This window comes from Macaca fascicularis, chromosome 13 (assembly GCF_037993035.2).
Source record: "Macaca fascicularis isolate 582-1 chromosome 13, T2T-MFA8v1.1".
In the NCBI taxonomy this organism is placed as follows: domain Eukaryota; kingdom Metazoa; phylum Chordata; class Mammalia; order Primates; family Cercopithecidae; genus Macaca; species Macaca fascicularis.
The window spans coordinates 61,163,478-61,178,261 of NC_088387.1; the positions used below are offsets into that span (position 1 = coordinate 61,163,478).

Below are 14,784 nucleotides of genomic sequence, written 5' to 3' on the forward strand. Positions count from 1 at the left end.
CAAAAATACAAAAAATTAGCCAGGCATGGTGGCGTGTGACTGTAGTCCCAGTTACTCGGGAGGCTGAGGCAGGAGAATTGCTTGAACCCAGTAGGTGGAGGTTGCAGTGAGCCGAGATCGCGCCACTGCACTCTAGCCTGGGCGACAGAGTGAGACTCCATCTCAAAAACAAAAACAAAAACAAAAAAGCCTGGTGTGGTGGTGCGTGCCTGTAATCCCATCTGCTCGCGAGGCTGAGGCAGGAGAATCCCTTGGGCCCAGGAGGTGGAGGTTGCAGTAAGCTGAGATCGCACCACTGCACTCCAGCCTGGGTCACAGAGTGAGACCTTGTCTCAAAAAAAAAAAAAAAAAAAAAAAAAAAATTTACTTGGTTACTTTCAAGCTCTTTGACAGAATCGTTAATATCTTCTCACAATGTTCAAGCATATCAGATAAGCTTTCATTTTTTTCCTTTCTTTTCTTTTCTTCTTGGAGATATTCCTCCTGGATCCCTTTGTCTGTCTGCTCCAAGCTGGCCTGATGGTTAAGGAATGCTACGTAGCTATTATATTGGGAGATTAACTGTCCTCCCTATTTGAAAACCCCTGCTGATCCTTTGGAATATTTTCACGTTATAGCTACCCTGTGAGGTTTGAAGGGTGTTTCAGATGGGAGAAAACAAAGCAGTGTCAGTTAGAATTACACAGGTGCAAGCAGCAGAGCCAGGCTAGAACTGGGCTCCCTGCAGGAGGTACAGCGCCCCCTGCAGCCTGACACAAATGACCATCGTTGCCACTGGCCAGGCTACTCTCAAAAGTTCCTGATCTCAGGGAACGACAGAGGATGGTGGGAAGTTGATTCACATATCTCCATCTAACTTCTTTCATAAGTAGAAGATGGGGTTGAGCACTTGGACTTTGAGTCTGCCACTTAATAGTTATGCATTTTGAAGCCGGTCATGTAATCCCTCTCAGCCTCAGTTTCCTCATCTGTAGAATAAGAATAATAGCGCTATTCAACATAGTGCTAAGATTAAGTACCATAATATTTTAAAAGGCACATTGTAAATGCTTAGTAAACATTAAGTACTTAATGAGGAAGTTTACTATTGGACCCCTGCAGTCCAGTATACTTGAGTGTCTGGACCATGTTGGGATATTATATAAGAGAGTGGTGTACACAATCAGATTTTCTAAAGGAGTAGTTTGTGCATCTCATTTGTGCAAATCTTTGTTAGTAAGATGTCCTTGTTATTCTTGAGTTTACCCCAGTCCACTCTCTGAGCATCTTGCTATCTCTTGGCCTCCTGAGGTTAATATTGAGATGAATACCTTCCAAGTGTCCAAATTCATGCTTTTGGCTTTTATTTATTTATTTATTTATTTATTTACTTACTGAGCCAGAGTCTTACTCTGTCACCCAGGCTGGATTGCAGTGGCATGATCTTGGCTCACTGCCACGTCTGCCTCCCGGGTTCAAGCAATTCTCCTGCCTTAGCCTCCCGAGTAGCTGGGATTATAGGCACCTGCCACCACATTCGGCTAATTTTTTGGTATTTTTAGTAGAAACAGGGTTTCACCATGTTGGCCAGGCTAGTCTTGAACTCCTGACCTCAGGTGATCCGCCTGCCTCGTCTTTCCAAAGTGCTGGGATTATAGGCGTGAGCCACCATGCCCGGCCACTTTTGGCTTAATTTTGGCTTTTACATTTTTTTCTTCATTGTTGATTGGTGCAAAGATGTTCTTTAGGTAAGAATTTTTCCTTGGGAGCTGAGCACAGTGGCTCAGACCTGTAATCCCAGCATTTTGGGAGGCTGAGGTGGGTGGATGGCCTGAAGTCAGGAGTTCGAGACCAGTCTGACCAACATGGTGAAACCCTGCCTCTACTAAAAATACAAAAATCAGCCGGGTGTGGTGGTGGGCGCCTGTAGTCCCAGCTACTTGGGAGGTTGAGGCAGGAGAATTGCTTGAACCCAGGAGGCAAAGGTTGCAGTGAGCTGAGATCGTGCCACGGCACTCCAGCCTGGGCAACAGAGTGACATTCCATCTCAAAAAACAAAAACAAAAACAAAAACAAAAACAATTTTTCCGTGGGACAAAGGATTGTCTATTCTTCATCTACTTTTCCCACTTCCTTCATAATACCAAGCTTTACAGAAGTGTTTAACAGTCTGAATTGTAGAACAGACAGAAAAAAGAAAGATGACTAAGTTTGAGACGAACTTTTGGGACCTTCTAATGCAGTGTATTTCAAACTGTAGGTCATGACTCAAGACAGGTTGTAAAATCACCTTAGCGAAATCACAGCACTTAAAAAAATGAAATAAAATAAACTTCATCACACACAGTAAGGAAAAAACTGTTTTGTGGTTTTATGTGTGTATATACATTTATTTACACACATATTCATGTATGTATGGATACATGTCCTGGCTTGCAATGTAAAATGTATTTCTTATTAAGGGTTACAGTCTAAATTTGGAAAACATGTCTCTTTTTTTTTTTTTTTGAGACAGAGTCTTGCTCTGTTGCCCAGGCTGGAGTGTAGTGGTGTGATCCTGGCTCACTGCAACCTCTGCCTCCTGGGTTCAAGCAATTCTCTTGCCTCAGCCTCCAGAGTAGCTGGGATTACAGGCATGCCCCACCATGCTGGGCTAGTTTTTGTATTTTTAGTAGAGACGAGGTTTTGCTTCACCATGTTGGCCTGGCTGGTCTTGAACTCTGACCTCAAGTGTTCATCTGCCTGCCTCGGCCTCCCACAGTGCTGGGATTACAGGTGTGAGCCACTGTGCCCGGCACAGAAAACGTGTCTTAATGGCCTCAGGAAGTTTTGTTTGCCTTCTTGCATCTTAGTTCCTTCATTGGGCTACTCTTTAAGATAATCCTATTTAAATTTAAAAACAAAACAACCCCACCCCTCAAACCAAACAAGGACTCATATGTTTTCCTCTTAAATATTTTCTGGGGCTGGGCGCGGTGGCTCAAGCCTGTAATCCCAGCACTTTGGGAGGCCGAGGTGGGCGGATCACGAGGTCAGGAGATCGAGACCATCCTGGCTAACATGGTGAAACCCCGTCTCTACTAAAAAATACAAAAAATTAGCCAGGCGAGGTGGCGGGTGCCTGTAGTCCCAGCTACTCGGGAGGCTGAGGCAGGAGAATGGCGTAAACCCGGGAGGCAGAGCTTGCAGTGAGCTGAGATCCGGCCACTGCACTCCAGCCTGGGCGACAGAGCGAGACTCCATCTTAAAAAAAAAAAATATTTTCTGGGTATTCACTACATAAAGATTTTTAGATAAAGGTCTCTTTCTCTCTCTCTTTCTTTCTTCTTTTTCTCCTGCTGGGCTCCAGTAGTCTGCCCACCTCAGCCTCTTAAGTAGCTGGGACACCACCACACCAGGCTAATTTTATTCGTAGAGACACTGTGTTGGCCAGGCTGGTCTTCAGCTCCTGGCTTCAAGTGATCCTCCCTCCTTGGCCTCCCAAAGTGTTGGGGTTACGGGCATGAGCCACTGTGCTTGGCTGGAGGTCACTATTCTCAAACCTACAATCATGTCAGGGGAAACAAACAGGTAAACTGAGCATTACACAAGTCGGAAGAATTTAAACGTTAAACATACAAGTAACATACTGAAAAGGTAGAGTCTGGCCAGGGTATAGTGGAAGTCTCTATGCAGCAGTAAGCCAAAAATGTCAATAATCAAAGATTGGCAAGGAAGGCCCTGAAGTATGTATTTTTAAACACTTATCCATTAAAACAGTTTGGCTGGATCATACGGTTAGAAAGATGGTTTTTAGGATAGGGGATTAAAAAGCAATACATTTTATTTTTTGAGATGGAGTCTCGCTCTGTCTCCCCCAGACTGGAGTGCAGTTGTGAGATCTTGCAGCCTCTGCCTTCCGGGTTCAAGTGATTCTCCTGTCTCAGACTGTCAAATAGCTGGGATTACAGGTGCACAGCACTACTACCTGGTTAATTGTTTGTATTTTTAGTAGAGACGGAATTTCACCATGTTGGCCAGGCTGATTTTGAACTCCTGACCTCAGGCCATCCACCCGCCTCAGCCTCCCAAAGTGCTGGGATTACAGGAGTGAGCCACCATGCCTGGCCCAATATATTTTATTATTTTTTATTTTTGAGATAGGGTCTCACTCTGTTGCCCAGGCTGGAGTGCAGTGGCACGATCTTGACTCACGGCAACTCTGCCTCACAGGCTCAAGCGATTCTGCCTCAGCCTCCTGAGTAGCTGGGATTACAGGTGCACGCCACTGCCACCCAGCTAATTTTTGTATTTTTAGTAGAGACGGGGGTTTCACCATGTTGGCCAGGCTGGTCTTGAACTCCTGACCTCAAATGATCCACCTGCCTCGGCCTCCCAGCGTACTGGGATTACAGGTGTGAGCCATTGCGCCCCGCCCCAATACATTTTACTGTAACACATTTGGATCCACAAAGAATGATGTTAATTGACTTTAGAACACATTTTATCACAGCATGGTAATTGCGTTAGTATGTTATGTCCTAGAAGCAGTGAGTTGCCCCATCAGAAATTTACACTCCAGAGGTGGCCAGCTAGCAATCCAATCAAGAAGCCCACACTTCACAAGTGACTATTAGAAGCCCTTGTTATCCATAGCTCAATCAACACAGACTTTGCCAATTAGCTTAATAAATGTCAAATGTGTTTCCATTGGTGACATGAACAGCTTGCTAGTAATATTAACGATGCAGACACAAGCTCTTATTTGTGAATTCAGCACCAGTCACTGTCCATTCTTACAAGCGGTTTAAGAATGTAACCAGCCCTGTAACCTGTACTTGTATGGATAGTACCCAGAACTTGATCCTGTGTCCAGCCATTATTAGTACAGAGGCCTGATTGCCTGATCCTGATCAGAAGGGTGACAGAATTTTGTCCCTAGCGCTTGACACAGACACCTCAAGTGGCCCTTTCATGAAAGGGTGGTCAGATCACCAAAAGGGAGAGAAAGCTGGGACACTCCATTAAGCTTACAGAGCAGATTGTATAAACTGTTGTGCCACTGCTTGCTGATAAACGTTTAATAAATTGTGTGATGCAATTGTGTGTGATGCAAATTAGGTCTGGGCTTTGCATACATACTAAGTGTGTAGTAGATACCATTATCTACCAAAAAGAGTCTGAGTGGTAAATGACAAAATTGGTTGTCACTGAAAAGTAAAGACTTCTGGTACTTTTGAGTTAGTCCCAAATAACATCACTCAATCATCACCTATTTATCAAAGCAAGTTTATTTGATTACTTATTCCAGGCAAATAATGAGGTTCATGTGTACAACTAAGAAATCAGACAATCCAAATAAAAGGCAGCGTAAATTAATATGAACTACACAAACAGCTAGCTAGAAAGGAACAGCAGCTGCATTCATTTTACATAGTACTGTGGAGTGATGTAGCACCATTAATCTCAAATATATCCTAAGTACTTTCTAAGATACGTGGGTCTTCGTTCAAATGTAGCAATAGCTTAAAAATTATAGCAAGCTTGATGATCATCTTATGTTCAACTAATTTCAAATATTAAAGTATATCCGAAAAATTATTTCAGAAAAAATAGGGGCCAGGAACAGTGGCTTACACCTGTAATCCCAGTACTTTGTGAGGCCGAGGGCAGGTGCATCACTTGAGCTGAGTTTGAGACCAGCCTGGCCAACGTGTTGAAACCCCGTTTCTACAAAAATACAAAAATTAGCCAGGTGTGGTGGTGGGTGCCTGTAGTCCCAGCTACTTGGGAGGCTGAGGTAGGAGAATCGCTTGCACCTGGGAGGTGGAGGTTGCAATGAGCCAAGATTGCACCATTGCATTCCAGCCTTCCAGCCTGGGTGACAGAGCGAGACTCCGTCTCCAAAAAAAAAAAAGAAAAGAAAAGAAAAAATAGAGAATTTGGGGGATGATGTGACCTTGTACAATTGGGGGGGAAAAAAAACACCATTATTGAGACTGGTTTTCTTCCATCATCTGCACTATTTGCTACTTTGACCAATTTAAATTCTAAGCTTTGGATGATTTAATAGGTAGTTATTTGACAACACGTACAATTTTATTTATACAAGTTTCCATCCCCCCAAAAACGAACGCTCTTACATTTATTGGTCTGTTTAGTTTGTTCTGGCCTGAACTACAAACACAGAGGAGCAAAAGAGGTTTCATGCTACAGAACTCAACATTTTGGGATCTTTAATGATTTATTCTATTTTCTACCATTTCTAATGATCATTCTGAGCTATTGTACTCTGATAATATTGGGTTGAAATTTGCTGAACTAAAGTTTGACCCTGTTAACGAATCTAAGTTATCATGAGGTCATCTGTAAATTTAAGATTAAGCATTTTTCTAAATACCGAGGACTTTACAGTTTCATCTTAAGTTATAAACTTAGAAATTCAGAATTCCAGAGTCCCTCACCAGCCCATTTTACTAGTTAGGAGCCACAGCACATTTTCAGAAATATATCACAGCAAAATCAAGAGGAGGAAATTATGTAATATTCCAGGATTATTCAATCCTGGTGGTTCCTAACCCTAACTCCCATACTTTTTTGGGGTAATGAACCACTTCGAGAAGCTGATCTAAACTATACACTTCCCCCCAGAAAAATCCATGTAAACTAGAACTTCTTATACACAATTACAAAGGATTCCCTAAGGGTTCATGATTCTCAAGTTAGGAATTCCTATTTCAAAGGTGTGGAATATAGTGGAAAATAAGTTTAGCCATTTTGATATTGCCCATCTTTACCTAATTGCTACTATAGTGAAGTAAGCATTTTAATAATGCTACTAAATTGCTGCTTTAAAACAAAGCACTCATTTTAAACACTAATACAGACTTTTAAAATTCATTCTCCTGGCTAAGCGTGGTAGCTTATGCCTGTAATCCCAGCACTTTGGGAGGCCGAGGCAGCCAGATCACTTGAGGTCAGGAGTTTAAGACTACCCTGGACAACATGGTGAAATCCCATTTCTACTGAAAATACAAAAATTAGCCGGGCATGATGGCACAGGACTGTAATTTCAGCTATCTGGGAGGCTGAGGCAAGAGAATCACTTGAACCCGGGAGGCAGAGGTTGCAGTGAGGTGAGATCATGCCACTGTGCTCCACCCTGGGTGACAGCGAGTGAGACTGTCTCCAAAAAAAAAAAAAAATCATTCTCCTGTCCCAGTTTTACAAAGTTTTAAGCCATGTACCTCTATCTTAAATTGGTTAAGTCCCTAAGGTTTAAGCTAGAAGATAACTGTTTTCCTTTCATACATGTTCTCCAGAGCTACTGAAAAATCAGCAAATTAAAATGTAATGCCCTTGTGAAAATGAACATGTGTCTGTCTATATACTGAAGAACAGATTATTTGACTTTATAAAATATACTTCTAGGTATTTTTTCACACTTGAAAACACAGCCAGGTGCGGTGGCTCACGCCTGTAATCCCAGCACTTTGGGACGCCGAGGTGGGTGGATCACCTGAGGTTAGGAGTTCCAAGACCAGCCTGGCCAACATGGTGAAACCCTGTCTTACTAAAAATACAAAAATTAGCTGGGCGCAGTGGTGGGCGCCTGTGATCCCAGCTACTTGGGAGGCTGAGGCAAGAGAATCGCTTGAACCTGGGAGGCAGAGGTTGCAGTGAGCCGAGATCGTGCCACTGTACTCCAGCTTGGGCAACAAGAGTGAAACTCCATCTCAAACAAAACACAACAAAACAAACACATGTACTTAGTGCCTCTGATCAAACACAAAATCCCAGATCATACTTTCTCCTTTTTCATTTGGAACCAGTACAATGGAAGCTTCCCACCAAGTTAACGAAATGTACTGAAAGTTCTACCTACTGGTCAGTGTAGAAAACATTTTATTTCTGACAAACCCCAACATCTCAGAAGCATTTTATCAACTCCTCAGTTACCAAACAGGTTGAAGAATGCTATCTTTGAGGACTCTAATGTTGACTCATTTACATGTTGAATGGGCTCCTTAATCTAAAATAAATGCCTATCCTATAGTACAAGATTAGACTTGCTGCTTCCTTATTAAAGAAAAACTCTACTAGTCACTCCAAAGAATCTATTTATGTAATACGGTAAACATGGATATAGAAGGAATTCCTAAAGATACTCTGAAGGCTGATTTAAAAGCAAGAGATATTAAGCAGAAATGCATACACATCAAGTATATAAAATTTAATCAAATTCCTTACTAAAGTTTTCAAAGGTTGAAGTCAGGTGATAATTATTCAGTTCTTTCATAATCATTCATTTTTGCTCAAATAAAGTATTTGTAGAACAAATCCCAACACATCTGAATAAAGGGAAAGAGTCAGCTAAGACAACAGCTTTGCCAAGGAAGCTACAACTTGGTTATGTGATTTTATTCTTATCTTTTGCTGCTATATAAAAAGGGAATAATAGAACAAACATTTTTTCCTTGTTGTTCTTTACTTCTAAGACTCTTTTCATGTTTTCCATGGTACAAGGTAAACATTAGAATTTACATTTCAGAGACCTAAGGGGCAAGGAACAGGAGTGGGACCTGGAGGATACGGCTCTCTGGCAATTCAAGAATTTCAACTCAATGGTAAAGGGCTTGCAAGAGAAAATGGACTGCTATTTCTCCACTTGCTAGATGGCATCCCGTGAGTCCTATACCACACGAAGTATCTTCCCCACACTACTCAATGTACCATTTTGGGTTCTTCCTACTGGACCTACTAAATGCTGAGTGAAATCTGAAGGTGGTGGTAGATACTAGCATTCCTGGCTGTGTAATCTTACACATTTTCATTTTAAATATAATAATTCAAGCATAATCCATATTTAAAAAATTAGACTAAGGAGAGACAATAAAGGTTTTAAACGTTTCTCTTTGAAAAGATGGTATCTTACAGTACATACAAAAATACTCTGAAAATACATACGACTTCATTTACAAAACACTGAATCAACATATTACAAGAATTACATGGTTATGGATTTTAATAAACTGAGCATGCATTCATGAAACTTAAAAAATATTAAGAAATGCATTGAAAAAAGCAGCGTAAAAAAAGACAACTCATATAGTTAAATAAAAATTACAAAGGTCCTGAGCCAATTAATGGTTGGTAACAATGTCATTCAAAATGCCTTTAGGTTTCAATAAAATCCACTGCTTATTTCTGCATGCCTAGTCCGTGAAGAAACTATTTGAAGTTGTGGCATAAATAATGGTCAGGAATTATCATGCCAAGTTAATTTTACACCTCAAAAATACAAGTTTGCCATACTTAAAGGTATCTTATTGTTGATGCTGGAATGAGTTGCTCCTCAGTAAAAAATACCAGTCAACTAACAAGAATGGCATGAAATAGGATATGTAACAATTTTACCATTCATATACTGACTTTCAGTATCCTGGTTATATTTTGATTTTTAATAAAGATGCATTTCAAAGGCCTCCATGGGAGGCAATATATAAAGAATTTATGGTGCCCAACTCTTCTGTAATCACTGGACTAATCTTCCCTGCTAACTATGCAACATTTGGATAGAAAGGCACACAAAAAAGTTTAAATATTTCATGTGCCAATCTGGAAAAAAATAATTTAAATCAACAGAACAGACAGTACATCTACACAAATGAGGAAAGCAGAAAAGATACCTCACATTCATTTATCTCAGGTTTCACAAAGTGGCTTCAATGCTAAAGTAAATGTATTAACATTTGGAAAATACAAGATAATTTTTTTGTTTGTTTTCAATTTTTTTAGCTCTATACAATGATCACAACATAAGACAAAAAAAACAAAAAAACCCCAAAAAAACAAAAAACAAAAAAAGGAGTTCAGGACTTGTTATCAGTGTCCAAGTGGCTAAGAACTGGTTCCCATAACAAGCATTGAAAGTTAAGGCAGTAAAACCCCCAAATGCAAAGCTGTAATACTGTAGATGGCAATTTGACAGCAGGTGATCCTCAGAGAAGTGTATGTAGCAATCAGTGAGAGAATGCTACAGCATCTGCAGGTCAAAGTGTGATAGTTCAAAAACCACTTCAAGGTTATTAGGCTGAAGGCTGTAACGTTCACCTTATTTCACGTATGACAGCCACTTCTATTTGAAAACAAGTGGCTGCATCTATGCCACTAAATGACTGCTTGTTCACTTAAGTGAGGAGGCACTGCTTTTACCGATTAAGGGTCAGTCGAATGGAATTTTTGATGACACGGATGTTATTTGCTGGAACTGGAGATGATGAATCTGGTAGTTCTTTACTGGGTAGTCTCTGTTAGAAAGAAAGAGGAAACAAAAAAGGAAAAGCACATCATATATATTATAAAGGCCCAGCTAGAAAGTCAGTCACAAACTTTTTCTCCCAATCCCTCTAGCTCTTAAACACTCAAGTATGCAATGAATATTTCCTTCCAGTGTTCATAGGGAACTCTTGCTTTCAGAACTACTACTTCTTTTTACAGTCAGGGGTGAAAAGCAGAGGGATAAGAGAAAGGGCAGAAGTGGCAGGAGTGTGAATATGTACAGGAAAAGAGGAACTGCCATGCCTGGATCGAGAAATGCATAAAGAATACAGTCCTTAAGGTCAAGCAAAGAAAAAAAAAAAGGAAGTGTATGGTGACTAAACAGGAAGCTCTTGGGGTGTGAAGTGAAAAATGAGTGTGTGTAGTACAGAAAAATTTAATATCTGAGAGTAGAGTTCCTCAATTTGTTTCTGTAATACATTCATGGAGAAGAACAGACTCAATCTCTGAGATACTTAAGTTCTCAGGAAAACCAAACTTTGTACTTAGGCTAGATAACTTTGATGGTTATGAAATTCAGGGACATCAGTTTGAGGGACTCTGAGGACACTAAAGATTATTACATAAAGAAGGCAAAATCTAGGACCATGGTGGTTTCACGCCTGTAATCCCAGCACTTTGGGAGGCCGAGGCGGGAGACTCACTTGAGGTCAGGAGTTCGAAAGCACTCCACTACAAATACAAAAATTAGCCACTACAAATACAAAAAGATTGCGCCACCGCACTCCAACCTGGGCAACAACAGTGAGACTCTATGTCAAAAAAAAAAAAAAAAAAAAAAAAAAAAAAGGAAGGCAAAATCTAGACTTGTGTAATGAGGATAGTTTCTTGTCAAGAGATGACTGTTTAATTCTCCTGTTTTACCTTGGCTAAGCCAGTATCTGTATCGGATCCATATGCATTAAAACAATTATGAACAATTTCAGATATACAAAGAAGTAGAGAACAGGGCAATAAGGACTTAAATGCCAAAACCAAGTCTCAGACATTATTAAAATTTTGTTGCAATTGTTTGGTGTACCCACTTTCCCTTTAGACTTGATATATTAAAAAGTCCAGATATGTCATTTCACTCTTTTGTACTTTAATATCCATCTCAAAATTTGTTCTTCCACCATCACACATAATTATATATTCATGTTTTTTGTAATTTAATCTTATGTTAAAGGCTCAAATTCTACAAATAATAGCCTGTGAGTATACTATTTTGCTTTAGAATAGTTAATACATCCTGGAGAACCGGGCAGGGTAACAGTTGATGATGAGAAGCACTTTACCATTTAATGGCGGGGGTGGGGGTGGTAAGAGGGGGGTGAAAATAAGCCATTCTGTTCACTATAAACTCTCAGAGAAGGGCTTTCTCTAGTTACACAAGGCTGGTTTTTGAGTACTTGCTTTTTAGCATACCACACTTAATACTACATATTGTTAGCTATAAAAGTAATTCTTCAAATAATAAACATTTAAATTACAATTCAGGGGCGTTTAGCTCATGTTTTAAAGGTACTTACTATATATACCACTACATTTGGTTCCTCTAAAATATTAACACATATGGTTCCTAATTATCAAATCTATCTTTTGACAGTAAGCAATAGTACACAACAGAGATATACCTCCAGGTGCTTGGTAAGAAATTAATGTGCTGAGCATCCAACTGCTTCTTTAAAGATAAAAAACAAAGGGTGAACATAATCTAAATAGATAATAAAGTTGTCTTAAACTACTGACTCTTTTTTAGACTTCTGAGGTACCTACATTCACAACGATATACTTTGCTATATCCAACCCCAACTATACTGCTAGTCCTTGAGGACAGGGACAAAATCTTACTTTTTCCCAGTGCTAGGCTCTTGATAAGCCTTTTGTACTTGTAGATTACCTATGAGTTTTTACCTATGTACTGTACTTATGAACAAGACTATTGTTACCTTTTTGCGTGATGTATCAATAGTTGGAATAGGCATAGATTCTCCTCCAATGGCATCCTAAAAACAGAAGAATCAACACAAGTGAAAACTAACTTTCCTATATGCAAACACTTATTTCTAATTAAAATAAAACCTAACTAAAATCTGACAGTAGAGCTAATCTGACCTACTTTCTAACATGGCACTTTTTCTTTTTTTTTTTTTTTTTTTTTTTTTGGAGACGGAGTCTCGCTCTGTCCCCCAGGCTGGAGTGCAGGGGCCGGATCTCAGCTCACTGCAAGTTCCGCCTCCCGGATTCACGCCATTCTCCTGCCTCAGCCTCCCGAGTAGCTGGGACTACAGGCGCCTGCCACCACGCCCGGCTAATTTTTTGTATTTTTAGTAGAGACGGGGTTTCACCGTGTTAGCCAGGATGGTCTCGATCTCCTGACCTCGTGATCCACCCGCCTCGGCCTCCCAAAGTGCTGGGATTACAGGCTTGAGCCACCGCGCCCGGCGATACATGGCACTTTACAGTAAATATTCTGAAGCACACTATTAATATATTTACCACTGATTTTCTTTTTCTTTCTTCAGCAGCACGGGGGTCCTTAAATGTTGATTCAAGTCGAATAAACTAAAATATAAACATTGAAATAAATTGCTATTATGTACCTACAAAAAACCATACAAATCTATATAAACTGGAAGACTAATTATCAGTTACGCTATTATAAAAATTACTATAAATATGGGTTGGTAAGAGAAGATAATTTAAATTAGATTGAATTCAACTGCCACCGTTAATTTCTACAGTTTGGGTCGTCTTTTTGGTTAAATCAATTCAGATTCTAACAAATATAGTTTTACTACCACCTACTGGAAGTAGGGCATATCAACACACAAGAAATGAGATTTTGTTATCAGTAATGACTTCTGTAAGTCAAGGAACTCAGACCAATCATTCAAATTTTCAGACACATTAGTAATTTCAATTTAGGATGAGCAATTAATATTGTTCCTTTAATATTTGGGTAAATATTCTTTTCAGCCAACTCCTAACAGAACACCAACAGCTATGGAAAATTGTTTCTTTAGTATTAACTATAAGAAATATCAACACGAAAGTTGTAACTTTACCTTTTCTATGTCTTTCAACCTCTTAGGAGTTCCATCTATGGATGGGGAATGGGCTCTCTTGGGTGTAACAGTCTTAGTTATATTTGACATTCCATTCAGATGCGGTTGTCCCTGGGCAGGGTTGTGAGGTGTTGTGATTCTAGGAATGACATTTCGTCCTACTACAGTAGGAATGGTACACACAGCGGGGGGTGATACAGCTTTTACTGTAGAGTCAACTTCTGAAAATGAAAAAAAGGATTTTAATAATTAAACATTTATGTAATTTTTTTTTTCTTCTTGAGACAGGATCTCTCATTCCCATCACCCAGGCTGCACTGCAGTGGCTTGATCACGGCTCACTGCAGCCTCGACTTACTAGGCTCAGGTGATCCTCCCACCTTAGCCTCCCAAGTAGCTAGGACTACAGGCGTGTGCCACCATGCCTGGCTAATTTTTTGTATACAGAATTATTAATATATACAAGTTTAGATACCTACTTGCACCAATGACCGGAATGGAAAGTCCTTGGGCTGGTGGTACACTCAGTGGCTTCTCCACAATTACAGCAGCAGGCTCAGCACTATTCCTAATGAAAGTGTTAAATTATCATCAATAAATGATTTAAATATTACTTTTTTTCTCCTTTTTTGAGGAAAGGCCTCACTCTACTGCCCAAGTTGGAGTGCAGTGGCACAATCACAGCTCACTGCAGCCTCAACCTCCTGGACTCAAGTAACTCTGCCACCTCAGCCTCCCAGGTAGCTAGCAATATAGGTGTGTGCCATCATGTCTGGCTAATTTTTTAAATTTTCATTTTTGTGGAGACAGGATCTCACTATGTTGCCCAGGCTGGTCTTGAACTCCTGAGGCTCAAGCAATCTTCCTGCCTCAACCTCCCAAAGTGCTGAAATTATAGATGTGACCCACCATGCCTGGCCCCATTAGTTATTTAAAACACTCTTTTTTGCAACATTTACCACTGCCGTCTTTTTTTTTTTTTAGACATGGTATTGTTCTGTCGCCTAGGCTGGAGTGCAGTGACATGAACACATGGCTCAATGCAGCCTCAACCTTCCGGGCTCAAGCAATTCTCCCACCTTGGCCTCCCGAGTAGCTGGGACTACAGGTGTGTACTACCACGCCAAGCTAATTGTTTGTTTTTGTTTTGTTTGAGACGGAGTCTCGCTCTTGTTGCCCAGGCTGGAGTGCAATGGCACGATCTCGGCTCACTGCAACCTCCACCTCTTGGGCTCAAGCGATTCTCCTGCCTCAGCCTCCCAAGTAGGTGGGATTACAGGCACATGCCACCACACCCTGCTAATTTTTGTATTTTTAGTAGAGACGTGGTTCTGCCATGTTGGCCAGGCTGGTCTCAAACTCCTGACCTTAGGTGATCTGCCCGCCTCAGCCTCCCAAAGTGTTGGGATTACAGGCATGAGCCACTGTGCCTGGC

General features: G+C 40.5%; 1 protein-coding gene across 9 annotated transcripts in view; it reads right to left on the minus strand.

Moving 5' to 3' along the window:
- Positions 1-8,853: 8,853 nt before the first annotated feature.
- Positions 8,854-14,784, minus strand: part of PAPOLG (poly(A) polymerase gamma) — a 42,735-nt gene continuing 36,804 nt past the window's right edge. For 6 of the 9 annotated variants that reach the window (XR_012422354.1, XR_012422353.1, XR_012422355.1 and 3 more), the window contains 5 exons: positions 13,829-13,917; positions 13,350-13,570; positions 12,781-12,846; positions 12,231-12,287; positions 8,854-10,268 (listed from right to left, as the gene is read on the minus strand). Coding sequence is in view for 6 of the 9 variants with exons in the window: in XM_074011710.1 (XP_073867811.1) it covers positions 10,170-10,268; positions 12,231-12,287; positions 12,781-12,846; positions 13,350-13,570; positions 13,829-13,917 (532 nt within the window). In the remaining 3 variants the exon portion in view is untranslated. Of the gene's footprint in view, positions 10,269-11,915; positions 11,963-12,230; positions 12,288-12,780; positions 12,847-13,349; positions 13,571-13,828; positions 13,918-14,784 lie in introns of all 9 variants that reach the window. The other 3 variants (XM_074011709.1, XM_005575802.5, XM_074011707.1) reach the window with 1 other exon arrangement.